A 12,622-nucleotide genomic window follows, 5' to 3' on the forward strand; every position below is an offset into this window, starting at 1 on the left:
TTGAACGGATTAATTGCATTTCCATTCATATCAATGGGAACCATTACCTTGGTTTACAAACCTTTTGGTTTACAAATGAAGTCATGGAACAAAGTTTGCAATCTGAGCTTCCAATGTACACTGGCTGCTCTGTAAAAAGCAGTATAGTCGACTTTAAACTAACTTTAGTCCCTCTGAAGCTCTCAAATTAGCAGAATAGCTCGATAATTGTAATGTTCAGTACTATGAGCGTTTGAATGCAAGTCCCTTAAGAATACAACTCACATATATGAAATGTATATTTGATGAGATAACCATGTTCATTTAAGTTCACAGGACTTGAATATATTTACATACCCTTGAAATGAGCTCTCCCACCATACCGCTCCACGTTCCATTGGCTCCAGGGACACCATACTGTCCATCCCCCACCAGTCGGATTCGATATTTGAACTTGAGTATGGCTGCCAGTTCCTTCAGCATGTCCACACAGAAGCCTTCGTAGCGTTCGTTTCCTTCCATTTCCTGGTGATCCGACCGCAGCATCACGTATGGATTCTCCTGAATATAACAGAATATTCTTTCAGCAGCCAAGAACTTTATTTGATTGATTATTGAAAAAAATGTTTTTGGGGATGCGTGCTGCATTGATGGCAATTTCAATGGGAAAGGTTGAGAGAGCAGTAAGAGAATAAAACAAAACATTTGTCAGCATTTACTGCAGCTCACTCCGACTATGTCTTTATTAGTGTCTTATGTAGTTGATGCTTTTGGACCGAGGACTGTTTTTCAAACAATACAAGTGTCAAGCGCTCCAACACATCGAAATGAGTGTCTGTCGTGTACCACTTTGCTACTGATTCCACACTCACAGCTCGTCAACCCAGCAAAAAATACGTCTCGGAAGAAGACATCGGAATGTTTATTTCACTGACGGAGCCCAATTTTATAGCTAGTATCCGACTTTCCTTTCTAATGTAAGTTGTGGAGAGTTTAAATGACGTCAATGTGTTCAAAATAATACTTTGTGAACTTTTTGGGCAGAATTTCACAACGGTCTGATTAGGTTGATTTTGATATAAGCAAACGCCGACTGTTCCAAGCCTCGTAATAATAATAATTATTCCACACGCTAATTCTGAAAGAGCGTGCTGCCCAGCAGGCTGCCTCGTGTTGTCGTCATAGCAACAACCCTTTGTGTTGACTTAGAGAAGAGTTTATGACTGATCGTCTAAGGACAATGTGGTGTAATTTGCAACACCAGAGTCTGAAAAATAAGTTTTATACAATCTCCATTATTGTAAATTGGCATCTTTATTTGACGTTACATACAAGAGCAATGGTAACCATTAAAGCAATGCCTTTACTCAAAATAGCATTTTAAGTGCAGCCTAGTCTTTATCCAGCAGATTTTAAGTTCAATGTGAATAAAATGACATCCTTTCAATGACTAAAAAGAGCTGACATTCTCGGAGGATTGTAACATTTTGAGCAGACGGATGACAATAAAAGATGAAATTTTGCCTTACTAACCTATGAATTACGCTGACTGTGATGTAAAATATAAAGGCAATAAAGTTTTAGCGATCCATCTTTCATTGAAATGAATGAAAATATAAAAAAGAGGACCTGCCACTTACACCGACGTCCCATATATGTGTGTTCTAAAATGTAGGCGTAATTCAGATAAAAGAAATATTAAACACACATATAACAGAACGACGACTACGGAAACAAATATAAAGCAATGTTTTTACTGACATCTTATGAATTAGCCGAATTGCAAAATCTCAGCCTTTTTCCAAGGCATATATTTTATTTTATTTATTTATTTAACCTTTATTTACCCAGGCAAACAATTAAGAACAAGTTCTTATTTACAACTGCGGCCTGATATATCTCAAATATGGTCTGAAAATGTGTTAGGGAGCATTTTTCTCCTTTGCCGAGATGATCCATTCACCTCCCAGGTTCGGCATATCAAGATTCGGATTATGTTTTGCTATGCATGAAGCAAAAGGTGCTCAGGCCAGATACTGACTTGCCGATTTCACACATTTTAAAGGTGTTTTAAAAGGTGTATTTCTTTGGAATTATGTTCTATTTCCCAGTTTTTCTGGCCACCCACTGTTGTCCAGAGCTCCATACATCACAATGAATTTATAGTGCAATTATTTTACCAGACCTTATGCACCTTGGCTTTTAATCATTTCTTTTCATAATAAAATAGCCAATATGTACGATATTGTATTGTAATTTTCCCCTCAAACTAATGCTGTGATAATGTTTAATAAGTATGAGAAAACTAAAAACACTTATCAGGTTGGACTTGTGTGTCAAGCGACCACTTGATAATTTTTTTCTACTGGATGATTTATGCCTGTTACAAAAAAAACAGTATCATTTTGGACCTTCAGTAGAGTGTGCGAAAAAGCTTTGCTATATGTATTCTCTTAAAAGTCCACATCTCTTTTCTGAGCAACACAGTCGTAACATTAAAGCTGGCAGGAACAGAAATCGATAAAAGAGGGGCCGTCTTTCATTTACGTACGTGTGTTGGCCTGACTGCTATCATGCCTCCTCCTTTTGCAATCTGTTCCTAATCCAAAGGATGTTTTTTCCCTCTCTAAAGACCTCAGACGCAATCACTTTGATTCTAATACTCTCTGAAGTCAAATCTAGAAGCACTTTTAAACGTGTGAGGTGAAACAATCCGTTCTGAGATGCTAGTCGATTTCCAATTTGTTTGGATTTAGAAGCCTTTTCTTAGAAAAAGGAAGTAATAGAAATAGATATAATCGGTTCTACGGTCGGAGGCCATCGGAAAACCTTCGATGATTTAATTAATATCTATCATTACAATTGAAAGTGCCTTATAGAGTTGTACGGAAATGAGTCCTCAGCATATATAAGTACAAACTTAGTTGAAGTTTGAAGACAAAACAAAAGTCAGACTTCTAAAGCAGTCTCTTATTCCCAGGCAAAGAAGTCTGGTGGTTGACTGATAAGTGCGCCGGGTAACTTATTTGGACACTAAATAGAATACTAGTGCACAGGCCATAAAATTAGGTACACCTACATAATCAAATGGGATGCATTAAAAGTGCTCTATCAATAATTGTGCATTTACAAAGACTATTCTTTTTTATTTTTTTCACTGTCTGAGTGGCATTACTTTTTTTGTCAAGGCAAAACATTACAAAAATCACAGTGTAGTTCTACAAACATAAAAATGAGTAGTTTTGTCTAACGCTCAACTCAAATTACTTTTTCTCATTGAAGTGAATGGAAATGCATGGAATCTGTTCCGACCCATTATGTTTATTAACACCAGTACATAGCTGCTATCCATTAGCCTGTCAATGGAGTTTTGCTTTGTTTGTTAGCATTGAGCTAACCAGACTTAAGCTATACTGTGGCAGCATACCTTGAAAAACACACAAGTCGTGTAACTTGTATCTCAAGACACAGAAGTAGCTTGTCCATTTTTTAGAAATACCCAAATGCAATAGGACATGCGTACAAGTCCTAGTACATCGTATTGCAACATACTAGTTCCAGCTCGAGCCATAAGGAGCCAAAGATACCAAAATGCAAACAAGTTATCCTTTTTACAGCTTGACAAGCGACTGCGTTTCAGAACAGAGATAAAATGCAATAAAACACAACATATAAAGAGATTTTTTTTTTCCCCCCCCCACAGAAGCAAACAATTGGCTTTTTCCATCACATGGCTGCACTTACTGAGGTAATAACCACCGCAAATTCACTACAGTGTAAAAATGGGATCAATGATTACAAACACATGCCCCCTGGGTGTGCGAGACGCAATTGTCAATTCCGACTGTGACAGCAATCGTGTAATAAAACTGCAGCGTGTAGGCTGTTGAATGGCGTCAGGAATTTTTGCACGCGTACATGTTGGAAGCAGGTGTCTATTACTCGTTGAAGTGCTAATTCAAGAGCTCGCAAAGTCCTGCAGGTGAAAGAAAAAAAAAAATCAGCTGCTGCACACAAGCAAGATAAGCCCGACACAGCAATCATATCGTGATGAATGAGCTGTGATAGGCCCTGAAAATTGCCCAGCGGTGGATTCCAAAGTTTGGTCGAGGGACTCTATATCTCCAAAACGAAATTGAGCCGCCAAGCTCGCCCAATTCATTCTTTCACATCCACTTCTTGTTGTGAAAGAATCATTTCATTTGTTATCAAACGCTCACATCTTCATCCAACAAGCCCCCCCCCAGGGTGAAATGGAACGTTCCGTGGGAATCCTTCTCAATGAGACCAACAAAATATGTGTCTGTGTTATTTTACTTATTGCTGTGCCACTGCAGCCGATAATACGGATTCTCAGGTTCCGTATTGGGCAAATTGCTACTTTACACTTTAACAGCTGATAGCAATAAAAAAAATAAACACAACAACAGTTGAACACTTGTGAGTATACTTCCCAATGTGTTCTGCCGTTGGCCAGGCCAGAGTACGGTGCAGGAAATCAGGAGAATTAAGTAAGTTATCTTTTCCATGGGTTATTATGATGGCATAGTACTATTAATAAAATAATAAAATAAAATAAAATAATAATGTACCCACTAGCATGTCATTCTGTATAAAAGTAGCCGATTAAATAAGAACATTTTTTCCGTGACTTATGAATTCATCCATGTTCCCTGATCTCGGAATCAAAAAAGTTATATTTGTATCATCTTGCGTCATAGTGTAGACAACAGTTGAAAAAAAACCCCCAACCCTTCACATTTTTTTTCCTCATCTGTGTTAATATTTCAGTCATTGCACAGGCCGAAAAGTTTTGCTGGAGAAGTTACGAAAGCAGCCGGGGAATCAACTTAACCTTAGTTTTCTGCACAATTTGACCACAGTTTGGAGGTGGAATACGCCTGGAAGGTAGCAAACTTACAAGCCCAGGCAGGTTCAAGCTCAATTTGGGTGCAAATATGTTCACATTTGTATTTGAATGATGCCCATGGAGTTTTTTTTCATTTGCTACTCTGCATGTGACAGAAAATGTATGAGCATCACGTCTCCCTCACAGTTCTGAGTCTGAAACGCCACTCTGACTGCTCCCTGTTTCATCTTCTTTCCACATTTAAAAAATAAATAAATAAATAAATAAATAAATAAATAAATAAATAAAATAAATAAAATAAAAAGGGTCCATTGAAGACACTAACTCATCCACAGGTGAAAATATTTGTTTGCTTGTTCATTGGACACGCATGCCTCTCGACCCAAGTCGATGATAAAAGATAATGTGTTTTCCCTTGTATAGCACTCTTTTACCTTCAAGGTACTCTATTAAGTAATATCACACATGAGAGAGCAATGTGGCACAGTCTCGGTCGGGATTCGGTTGTAAAAATAATCAAAGCAAAGGTGATATACGATACGATGCATCGTGATCTCGCGTGTGATATTGCTTTCATACACTTTTATGAGGATTGTTTTATTAGTTGACGGTAATAAGCCAAAGCATATAAAAGTTTGTTTATTTAATTAATTATTCAGCATAAGCAGCCAACACAGTAGTAGCATGGAGTAGCGTTAGCTTTTAGCGTGCCATCCAAACTACCGTATTTTCCGGATTATAAAGCGCACCGGACTATAAGGCGCACCTTCAATGAATGGCCCATTTTAAAACTTTGTCCTTATATAAGGCGCACCGGACTATAAAGCGCACCATTAATGCATCATGTCAGATTATTAATCCAAATCAAATCATTCTCCATTTTATCTTTTTTATTTCAATGCAACAAATTACTTTATAATCACAAAATAATGATCCATAGTCTTTTTGATTCATGATTCATAGTCTTCAGCGGGCCACTTATGATTGATTTCATGACACAATGCTTCCGGCCAGTTTAAATTTAGGAATTTGGTCCATATATAAGGCGCACCAGACTATAAGGCGCACTATCAGTTTTCGAGAAAATTTTAGGTTTTTACGTGCGCCTTATAGTCCGGAAAATACGGTAGTCAAAGCTGGAATAAATAAAGACTGTTGTGCTGTTTTAGTGGCAGGGAGCGATAAAATGAGTTCACCGCACGTCAAGTCACGTTACGCAACTTCGTCATTTAATGGGAGTGACACAAAAAGTTCCACAAAGTAGTAGTCATGAGAAAGTTGTTAGTCACGTTAGCAAGATGGCGGACTGTCCTTTACTGTTTTTACACATACTGTGTCATAACATTAACAGTTGTTGGGTAAAGTCAAAAGTGCTTCTATATTGCTACATTTTTATGGCTGAATCGATTTCCGAAAGCAGTGTGAAGTTTGACGAGATTCCTTAAAAACAATGTCAACAGGTAAGAGAGTGAAGCCAGCAAAGTGCCTCTCACACCATCCGTATCAGATGGCGAAATCCCTTACACGGTAAATTAATCGCTCTGGCTGATGCACGGTGATGGAGCCTTCGATAGAAGCAAAGCGATTGCACGCCGTGGCTTCTTCTCACTCTAAGAGAACAGAATTTGATTTCTGTCCGCCAGCCCGCTAAATGTCATACTGCTGTTGCTGACGCATTACCATGACACGTGAGCGCCACGCCACTTACGAGTATTGTAGTGATGGTAAGAGTCGTGTTGAAGAGGGTGTCCGTCACGTTGATTGATGGAAGCTTCTTCTCCATAGACAGTCCATCTTCAGAGTGCCACAGGCCAATCTGGGCACACACAATAAACACACAATCATTCATTATGTCCAGCGGCTGGAAAAGGCCAATCGAATAATTTGACTCCATTCTCTGAAAAGGAGCAACGCTATGACATTCACAAGCCGGTGGAGGACGTATAAACAAGGACAGACGTTGCAGAATGGTGAGACAAAAAGGAAATCAAGAGTCTTGGCGTAATTGTAAAAGGAGGTGAAAAAGACGTGTTTGTGATTCCGAGAGGAACAAACAAGGCATGTGTTCAATTAGCAACCGCATAATGCGTTCATTAAAACAATTACGTTTTCCTGTGGCAGAAAGCCGTGTTCTCATTTTTATGAGTGTGAATTTGCTACAAGGACATTTTTTTTACCTTCAAACACAAATAAAGAATTGATGTAGAAATGTTTGGAAAATGTGTTTGAACAAAAGATCTGAGTTTCACAGACATTAATCAGACAAAAGAGTCCCAAAGGGCTTCACAAACCCACAGTTGAAAATTATTGGCACCATCTGCTGAACTAAATCCCCCAAATGTCAGATCAGACAAACCATTTGTTGGTTCTTCCACAACCACTAATGTGATGCGGACTCATTTTCCCACATAAATTGGAAACTCTTCATTTTTGGACTTTAATTTCTACTTCTCTGTGAATTTCACACTTCGGAATAAAAACGCTGTGCAGAAGCTGCACTTTGTTGTCTGATAATGTGTCGTAGGCTTTATCAGTGGTTTCAAATGCGCAGTTGTAGCACAAAGATAAACCCTAAACATGGCATGTGACAAAATGCAACAAGCAGTCAGTCAGAAATGTATTTTGTAACTTTATTCTATCACTTTTTGCATTTCTCAATGTGAATTTTGCATTTCAATGAAGTCACATTCTGATAAAGCAGTAGCTCATATGTATGACTGTCAGTGGGTCATGGATCACTTCCCGCCGGGGAGAAATGTAAAAAAGGTAACTAGATGTTGGGAAAACGCTCATCTGCTTCCTAGCTTCTGTTCATCTGCGCTCCTTTCACTCTGACATATCTCCCTGCATGTGTGTGATCTGGTTCTCTGTGTGATGTACAACACAGATGTGCAGCAGAGTGTGAATTTTAATTTCCCCTTGAGGGATTGTAATGAGGACAATAAATTATAACAAAAGAAAAATGCCAATATCCATACCAAAGTGTGCTGGAGTCTTCCAAGATCTGTATTTATTCATTTTGTATGTATTTATATTATTTTTTTTATTATATACGTATATATATATATATATATATAGTATATGTTTCTAATACTTTCTTTGACCTTGAAGTATGTAAATTACTCCTGCAAATGGTGAGATTATGAAATCTTCCTGAATACTAGATTAGATCAAAAGACAAGCCTTAACTCTAAAGATTAGCAAGTGACATCACAGGTGTTATGAGTCCAAGAATTTTAATTTCCTTAGCTCATCAAATATTCTGCACCAAAAACACAGTGATGAACATCAGATAACATGCAAAAGTGACTTTTTATTAGTTTTGTTCTATTTTGATACTAGTACTATACAAGGAAGCCACCTGCACCAGCGAAGAATGCAACTAAAGAGCCCACAAACTGGAAAAAGGACAAACTTTCATTAAATATTCATAGAGAGCTTGGCGACAAAAATGTGATTCTCATTGAAATACATTAGGGAGCCAATTCAAAAGAACTTTTCTAATCATCTACGTTCAAAGTCAGTGATCCAACACATCAAGAAAATTTCTGGTTTAGAAACATTTTGATATTATGCCATTTATCACAGTATCAGCCTCGCCTGTGTTATGAATATTATATAGCCAGAGCAAAAGACTGCTTCTAATTCAGCAGTCTAATGCATTGTCGGATTCAATGTGTCACGAGGTGGAATTCAAATGAGCTCCAGGAATTCATGCTTTGGAGAATTTGTTTATTTGAAGACTGGAGAAGGGAATAGAATAAAGTATAATAAAAAGAGCAGACTGAGCTTGGTCACCGTTTAAAGAGACGATACTCATGAGATTCCACTACATTCATGTTGATCAGATAGTTTGGACAATAGGTTGTTTCAATCATATTGCAGTTTTGATGCACAAAGGGGAAAGAAAGTTTGGTCGGATGAGCACAACTGTAGAAGTAGCCGAGAAAAAAAAAAAAAAAAACCTTTAAAGATGAATATACCAGGCTGGTTGAAAACTCTACCAAGCTGGCAGAAAAGGAAAAACAAAAGCAGGAAGTAGAAACCGATGATGCTGGCCATCATTTCTAAACGGGACAACACTAAAACGTGCTGGACAGAAGTACTTGGACACTTGATTGCAACTTCCGGTTGATACTTTGACCCAAATGAACCCACGTTCCTTTTCCTGCGGTGGACTACCTTGTATTTTCAAACTGCGATGTGACAAATAAAGAAGGGGACCTGCGAACGTGGCGTTCAACAAGTCGGCATGCATGATAGCTTCTCGGAGAATGCGGAGGTGGTTCCGTTGATCTAGGTGGGGAGTCTGCGGAGGTCTTACTGAAGGGGTATGACTGAGGGGATAATGGCGTGGGGTGTCACGGTGACTCATACAGGAAGAGGAAGATGAAGGAGATGTGAGCAGGATGAGGAGGCGAGGCATTGATGATACAAGGGAAGGAAACGGTTCTTAGGTGGCCGCGCCGTCAACTCTCTTTGGGCCGGTCGGTGGAAGCGGAGCGGTGCCGTCGGTGAGTCAGTGCGATTTACAGGAAGGAAGAATGTGTGCGTCAGCTTTGGGAAGCAGGAACGTACGCTCGGGAGCAAATGGAAAAACCTTGTCAGATAGTCTGTAAAACTTTTGTGTTAGGGACAAGGTCGGATCTTCGAACAGCTTGACATGGGTCTTTTTGGAATGCGGGAGCTCCTTTTGTTTGGAAACCACATCCAAACAAGGTTGAACATTCTGGCCACAATTCCAGAAGTAATTTGGTGCAAAAACAACACCGCAACCGCCGCTGACAAAGCCCAACCGACATAATTTAATTAGAAAGAAATAACCCAGCACGGAGCAGACCGTGTGAATTTAAATAACTCAAGCAGCTCAAATTCTCACATCTGCACTGTTGTTAATTTGGTATTCACGCTGCAATTGTAATAAAAAAAACAAGCTGGGAAAAGTACAGGTTAGAGTGCCGACAGCTAGAACATTTTGAACGTTGCAGAGAAACAAGAAGGCAAGATGAGGGATGAGGTATCATAAAACAGGGTAATATTACAGGAGCAAAAAGACTCGGGGAGAAATATGGCTGAGAATGGAAAGAAAATCAATGAGGAGGTACGAGCAGCAGCCGGCTGGGCAGACACAACTCGGGGGCTGAGGGAGGAGGAATTAGACTCAACTGGCAGACAGGAAAGACAGACGAACAGAGAGTTAATGCAAGTGTGAAATGAAAAGGAAGCCCATGTGAACGATGACAACAAGGATGAGACACCCAAACATGGAATATCTCGTCTTCCTTCAATAATGTGGAATTAGTGAAGGTGCTAGAGATTAAGGTGGCGGTTTAGGATTGGCTGACTTGGCCGTCAGAAAAGTGCCAGCGACGGATGACAGACGCATCCATCATGAAGGCGGGCGGGAATGGGGAAGCGTTATAAAGTAGAATGTCATACAGGCCGCTTACAGACACATTAAAGCACTCAGGTGACACGGCGCTACAAATGAGACACACTCAAAATATGTTGCTGTGGTTCCCCCGATGGAGGAAAAAAATTTCGTTTGAATGTCCCCAAAGATAGAAATTGATCTTAATTGGAAAAAGACTAAATCATCATGATTGGAGTCATCGACAGCTCCGTGGCAACTTGTTAGTGCGGTCACAATTGAAACAGTGTGGTGAGAGGTGTGTGCGGTTCTCAATAAGTCGGTACTATCGATACCTTTAAACCCGAAAGCTAGCATGGTAGGACTCAAAAGAATTAGTTGTGGCTATTTTCTTAAACTTGTAATCATGGGCAGAATGTTGAAAGTTCGATTTTATTTTATGCCGTTTTTTTGTTTTCAAAGCTTGTAACTATTCTATCTTGTTTTTTATTATCTTTACCTTTATTTTTATATTTTGTTTTATTTGTATATTTATATTTATTTTTATATTTATTTTATATTACCTTCATAATCAGATCAATATGCACATATTTATTTATTTATGTATGTATTTATTTATGTATTTATTTATTCATGCATTTATTTATTTTCTTCTTCTTTCATTTATTAAATGAGTCAAAAACTCTTGACTGCGTTACTGCAAGAAGTCGTCCATTTTCAGTTCATTCACTTAACATTACGCTGGCATAAGGGAATTCGTAAACATCTTTACATCTTTTATAATAAATACATTTTGTCGTTGGCAGCATGGATAACGAGAACAAGCAGGAGCTTAACAAAAACTGAACAGAAAGTAGTCCACCCCACTGCGAATGCTCAAACTGGTAACACAGCAAGCATGTCAAGTATACACAAACGCACCAAAAAAAACACCCTGCAGTCGTGCGCGTGTGTGTAGCATGTTTTTTTTTTTTTCCAGTGGACCAGCGAAGCTCTCACTATGTGTCTCATCAAGGGGCAGGATGAGAAGAATGCGGGTGATGCTGGAGGAGTTCACAGGTGCTGATGCGGGTGTTTGACACTGACGCACAGTGAAGACGATTGGGCCCAGAAAGAATACACTGACTTTGAAGAGAACACGCCATATTTTTGCCATGACTTCCAGCTGCGGCGACAACCGTGTGTGCTTCTTCACACATGTCATTTTCTGAGATTCAACTCACAAACACTCGTTATGTGGTATTAGGGTGACTGAGATGGCTTGCTGCAAATTCAAGAGTCAGTCTGACAGGCAGTGGCAGGCCAGCGCCTCGTGTTCGCGGCATCTTGTGTTAGCGGCATCTTGTGTTAGCAGCAACGCAAACAATAGACCCGCAGTTCCTGACACCGGCAGCTGTTCAAATATCCCCATGCGTATTGGCACTGCTAGTGAAAACAAACAAGAGGAGAAGAATCCCAGGGGGGAAAAAAAAATGGTCAACATAAATCAAGCACTGCAGCCATAATAAAACCACCAAATTACAAATATTTGTTTTATTTACTTTTGAATTGGTATAATGTAGGTCATCATATTATTCTGAAGGAGACATGGCCGCTAATAACCAATCACAACGAAGACAAATTACCGTATTTTCCGGACTATAAGGCGCACCAGACTATAAGGCGCACCTTCAATGAATGGCCCATTTGAAAACTTTGTCCTTATATAAGGCGGACTATAAGGCGCACCATTCACGCATCATGTCAGATTTTTAATCGAAAGAAAATCATTCTCCATTTTATCTTTTTTATTTCAACTTCAGACGCAACAAATTACTTTATAATCACAAAATAATGATCCATAGTCTTTTTGATTCATGATTCATAGTCTTCAGCGGGCCACTTATGATTTCATGACACAATCCTTCAGGCCATTTTAAATTTAGGAATTTGGTCCATATATAAGGCTTTTGAGAAAATTTTAGGTTTTTAGGTGCGCCTTATAGTCCGGAAAATACGGTCGGATCTCCTCCTTCTTACTCAGAAACTTCTTATTCTGTTCACAACAGTTGAGTTCATTTTTAATATGAATATTTTGAATGTTCATATCTGGACATCGATTCAATTACGATACATGACCCAGCCGTAATACCAATGTTAGCGTGTACACGACTAATAGTAACAATACATACTAAGATTATAGAATTATAACCCACATTCTCCATTTTACTGCAACTTCCCATGTTCGTGCTGACATAGTTTATCAACTTGGAACCCCTGACTGGGAGCAGAAATAGTATCTGCTTTTGCAAATGGAAATGTGTCAATAGCAAGTAGAATCATGCTGAGCAGAGATGCTATCCGGCAGTGAGAGTGGGAGAAAAAAATTCCATCTCAAGTTATTTGTCCGCGACCAGAGTTTT

General features: G+C 39.0%; 1 protein-coding gene across 3 annotated transcripts in view; it reads right to left on the reverse strand.

Moving 5' to 3' along the window:
- The window catches only part of grik4 (glutamate receptor, ionotropic, kainate 4), a 166,127-nt gene that overhangs the window by 17,367 nt on the left and 136,138 nt on the right, over nt 1–12,622 (reverse strand). For all 3 annotated transcript variants that reach the window (XR_005099787.1, XM_037266950.1, XM_037266951.1), the window contains 2 exons: nt 6,558–6,665; nt 337–540 (listed from right to left, as the gene is read on the reverse strand). Coding sequence is in view for 2 of the 3 variants with exons in the window: in XM_037266950.1 (XP_037122845.1) it covers nt 337–540; nt 6,558–6,665 (312 nt within the window). In the remaining variant the exon portion in view is untranslated. The remainder of the gene's footprint in view (nt 1–336; nt 541–6,557; nt 6,666–12,622) is intronic.

Source organism: Syngnathus acus, chromosome 13, assembly GCF_901709675.1.
Source record: "Syngnathus acus chromosome 13, fSynAcu1.2, whole genome shotgun sequence".
NCBI lineage: Eukaryota > Metazoa > Chordata > Actinopteri > Syngnathiformes > Syngnathidae > Syngnathus > Syngnathus acus.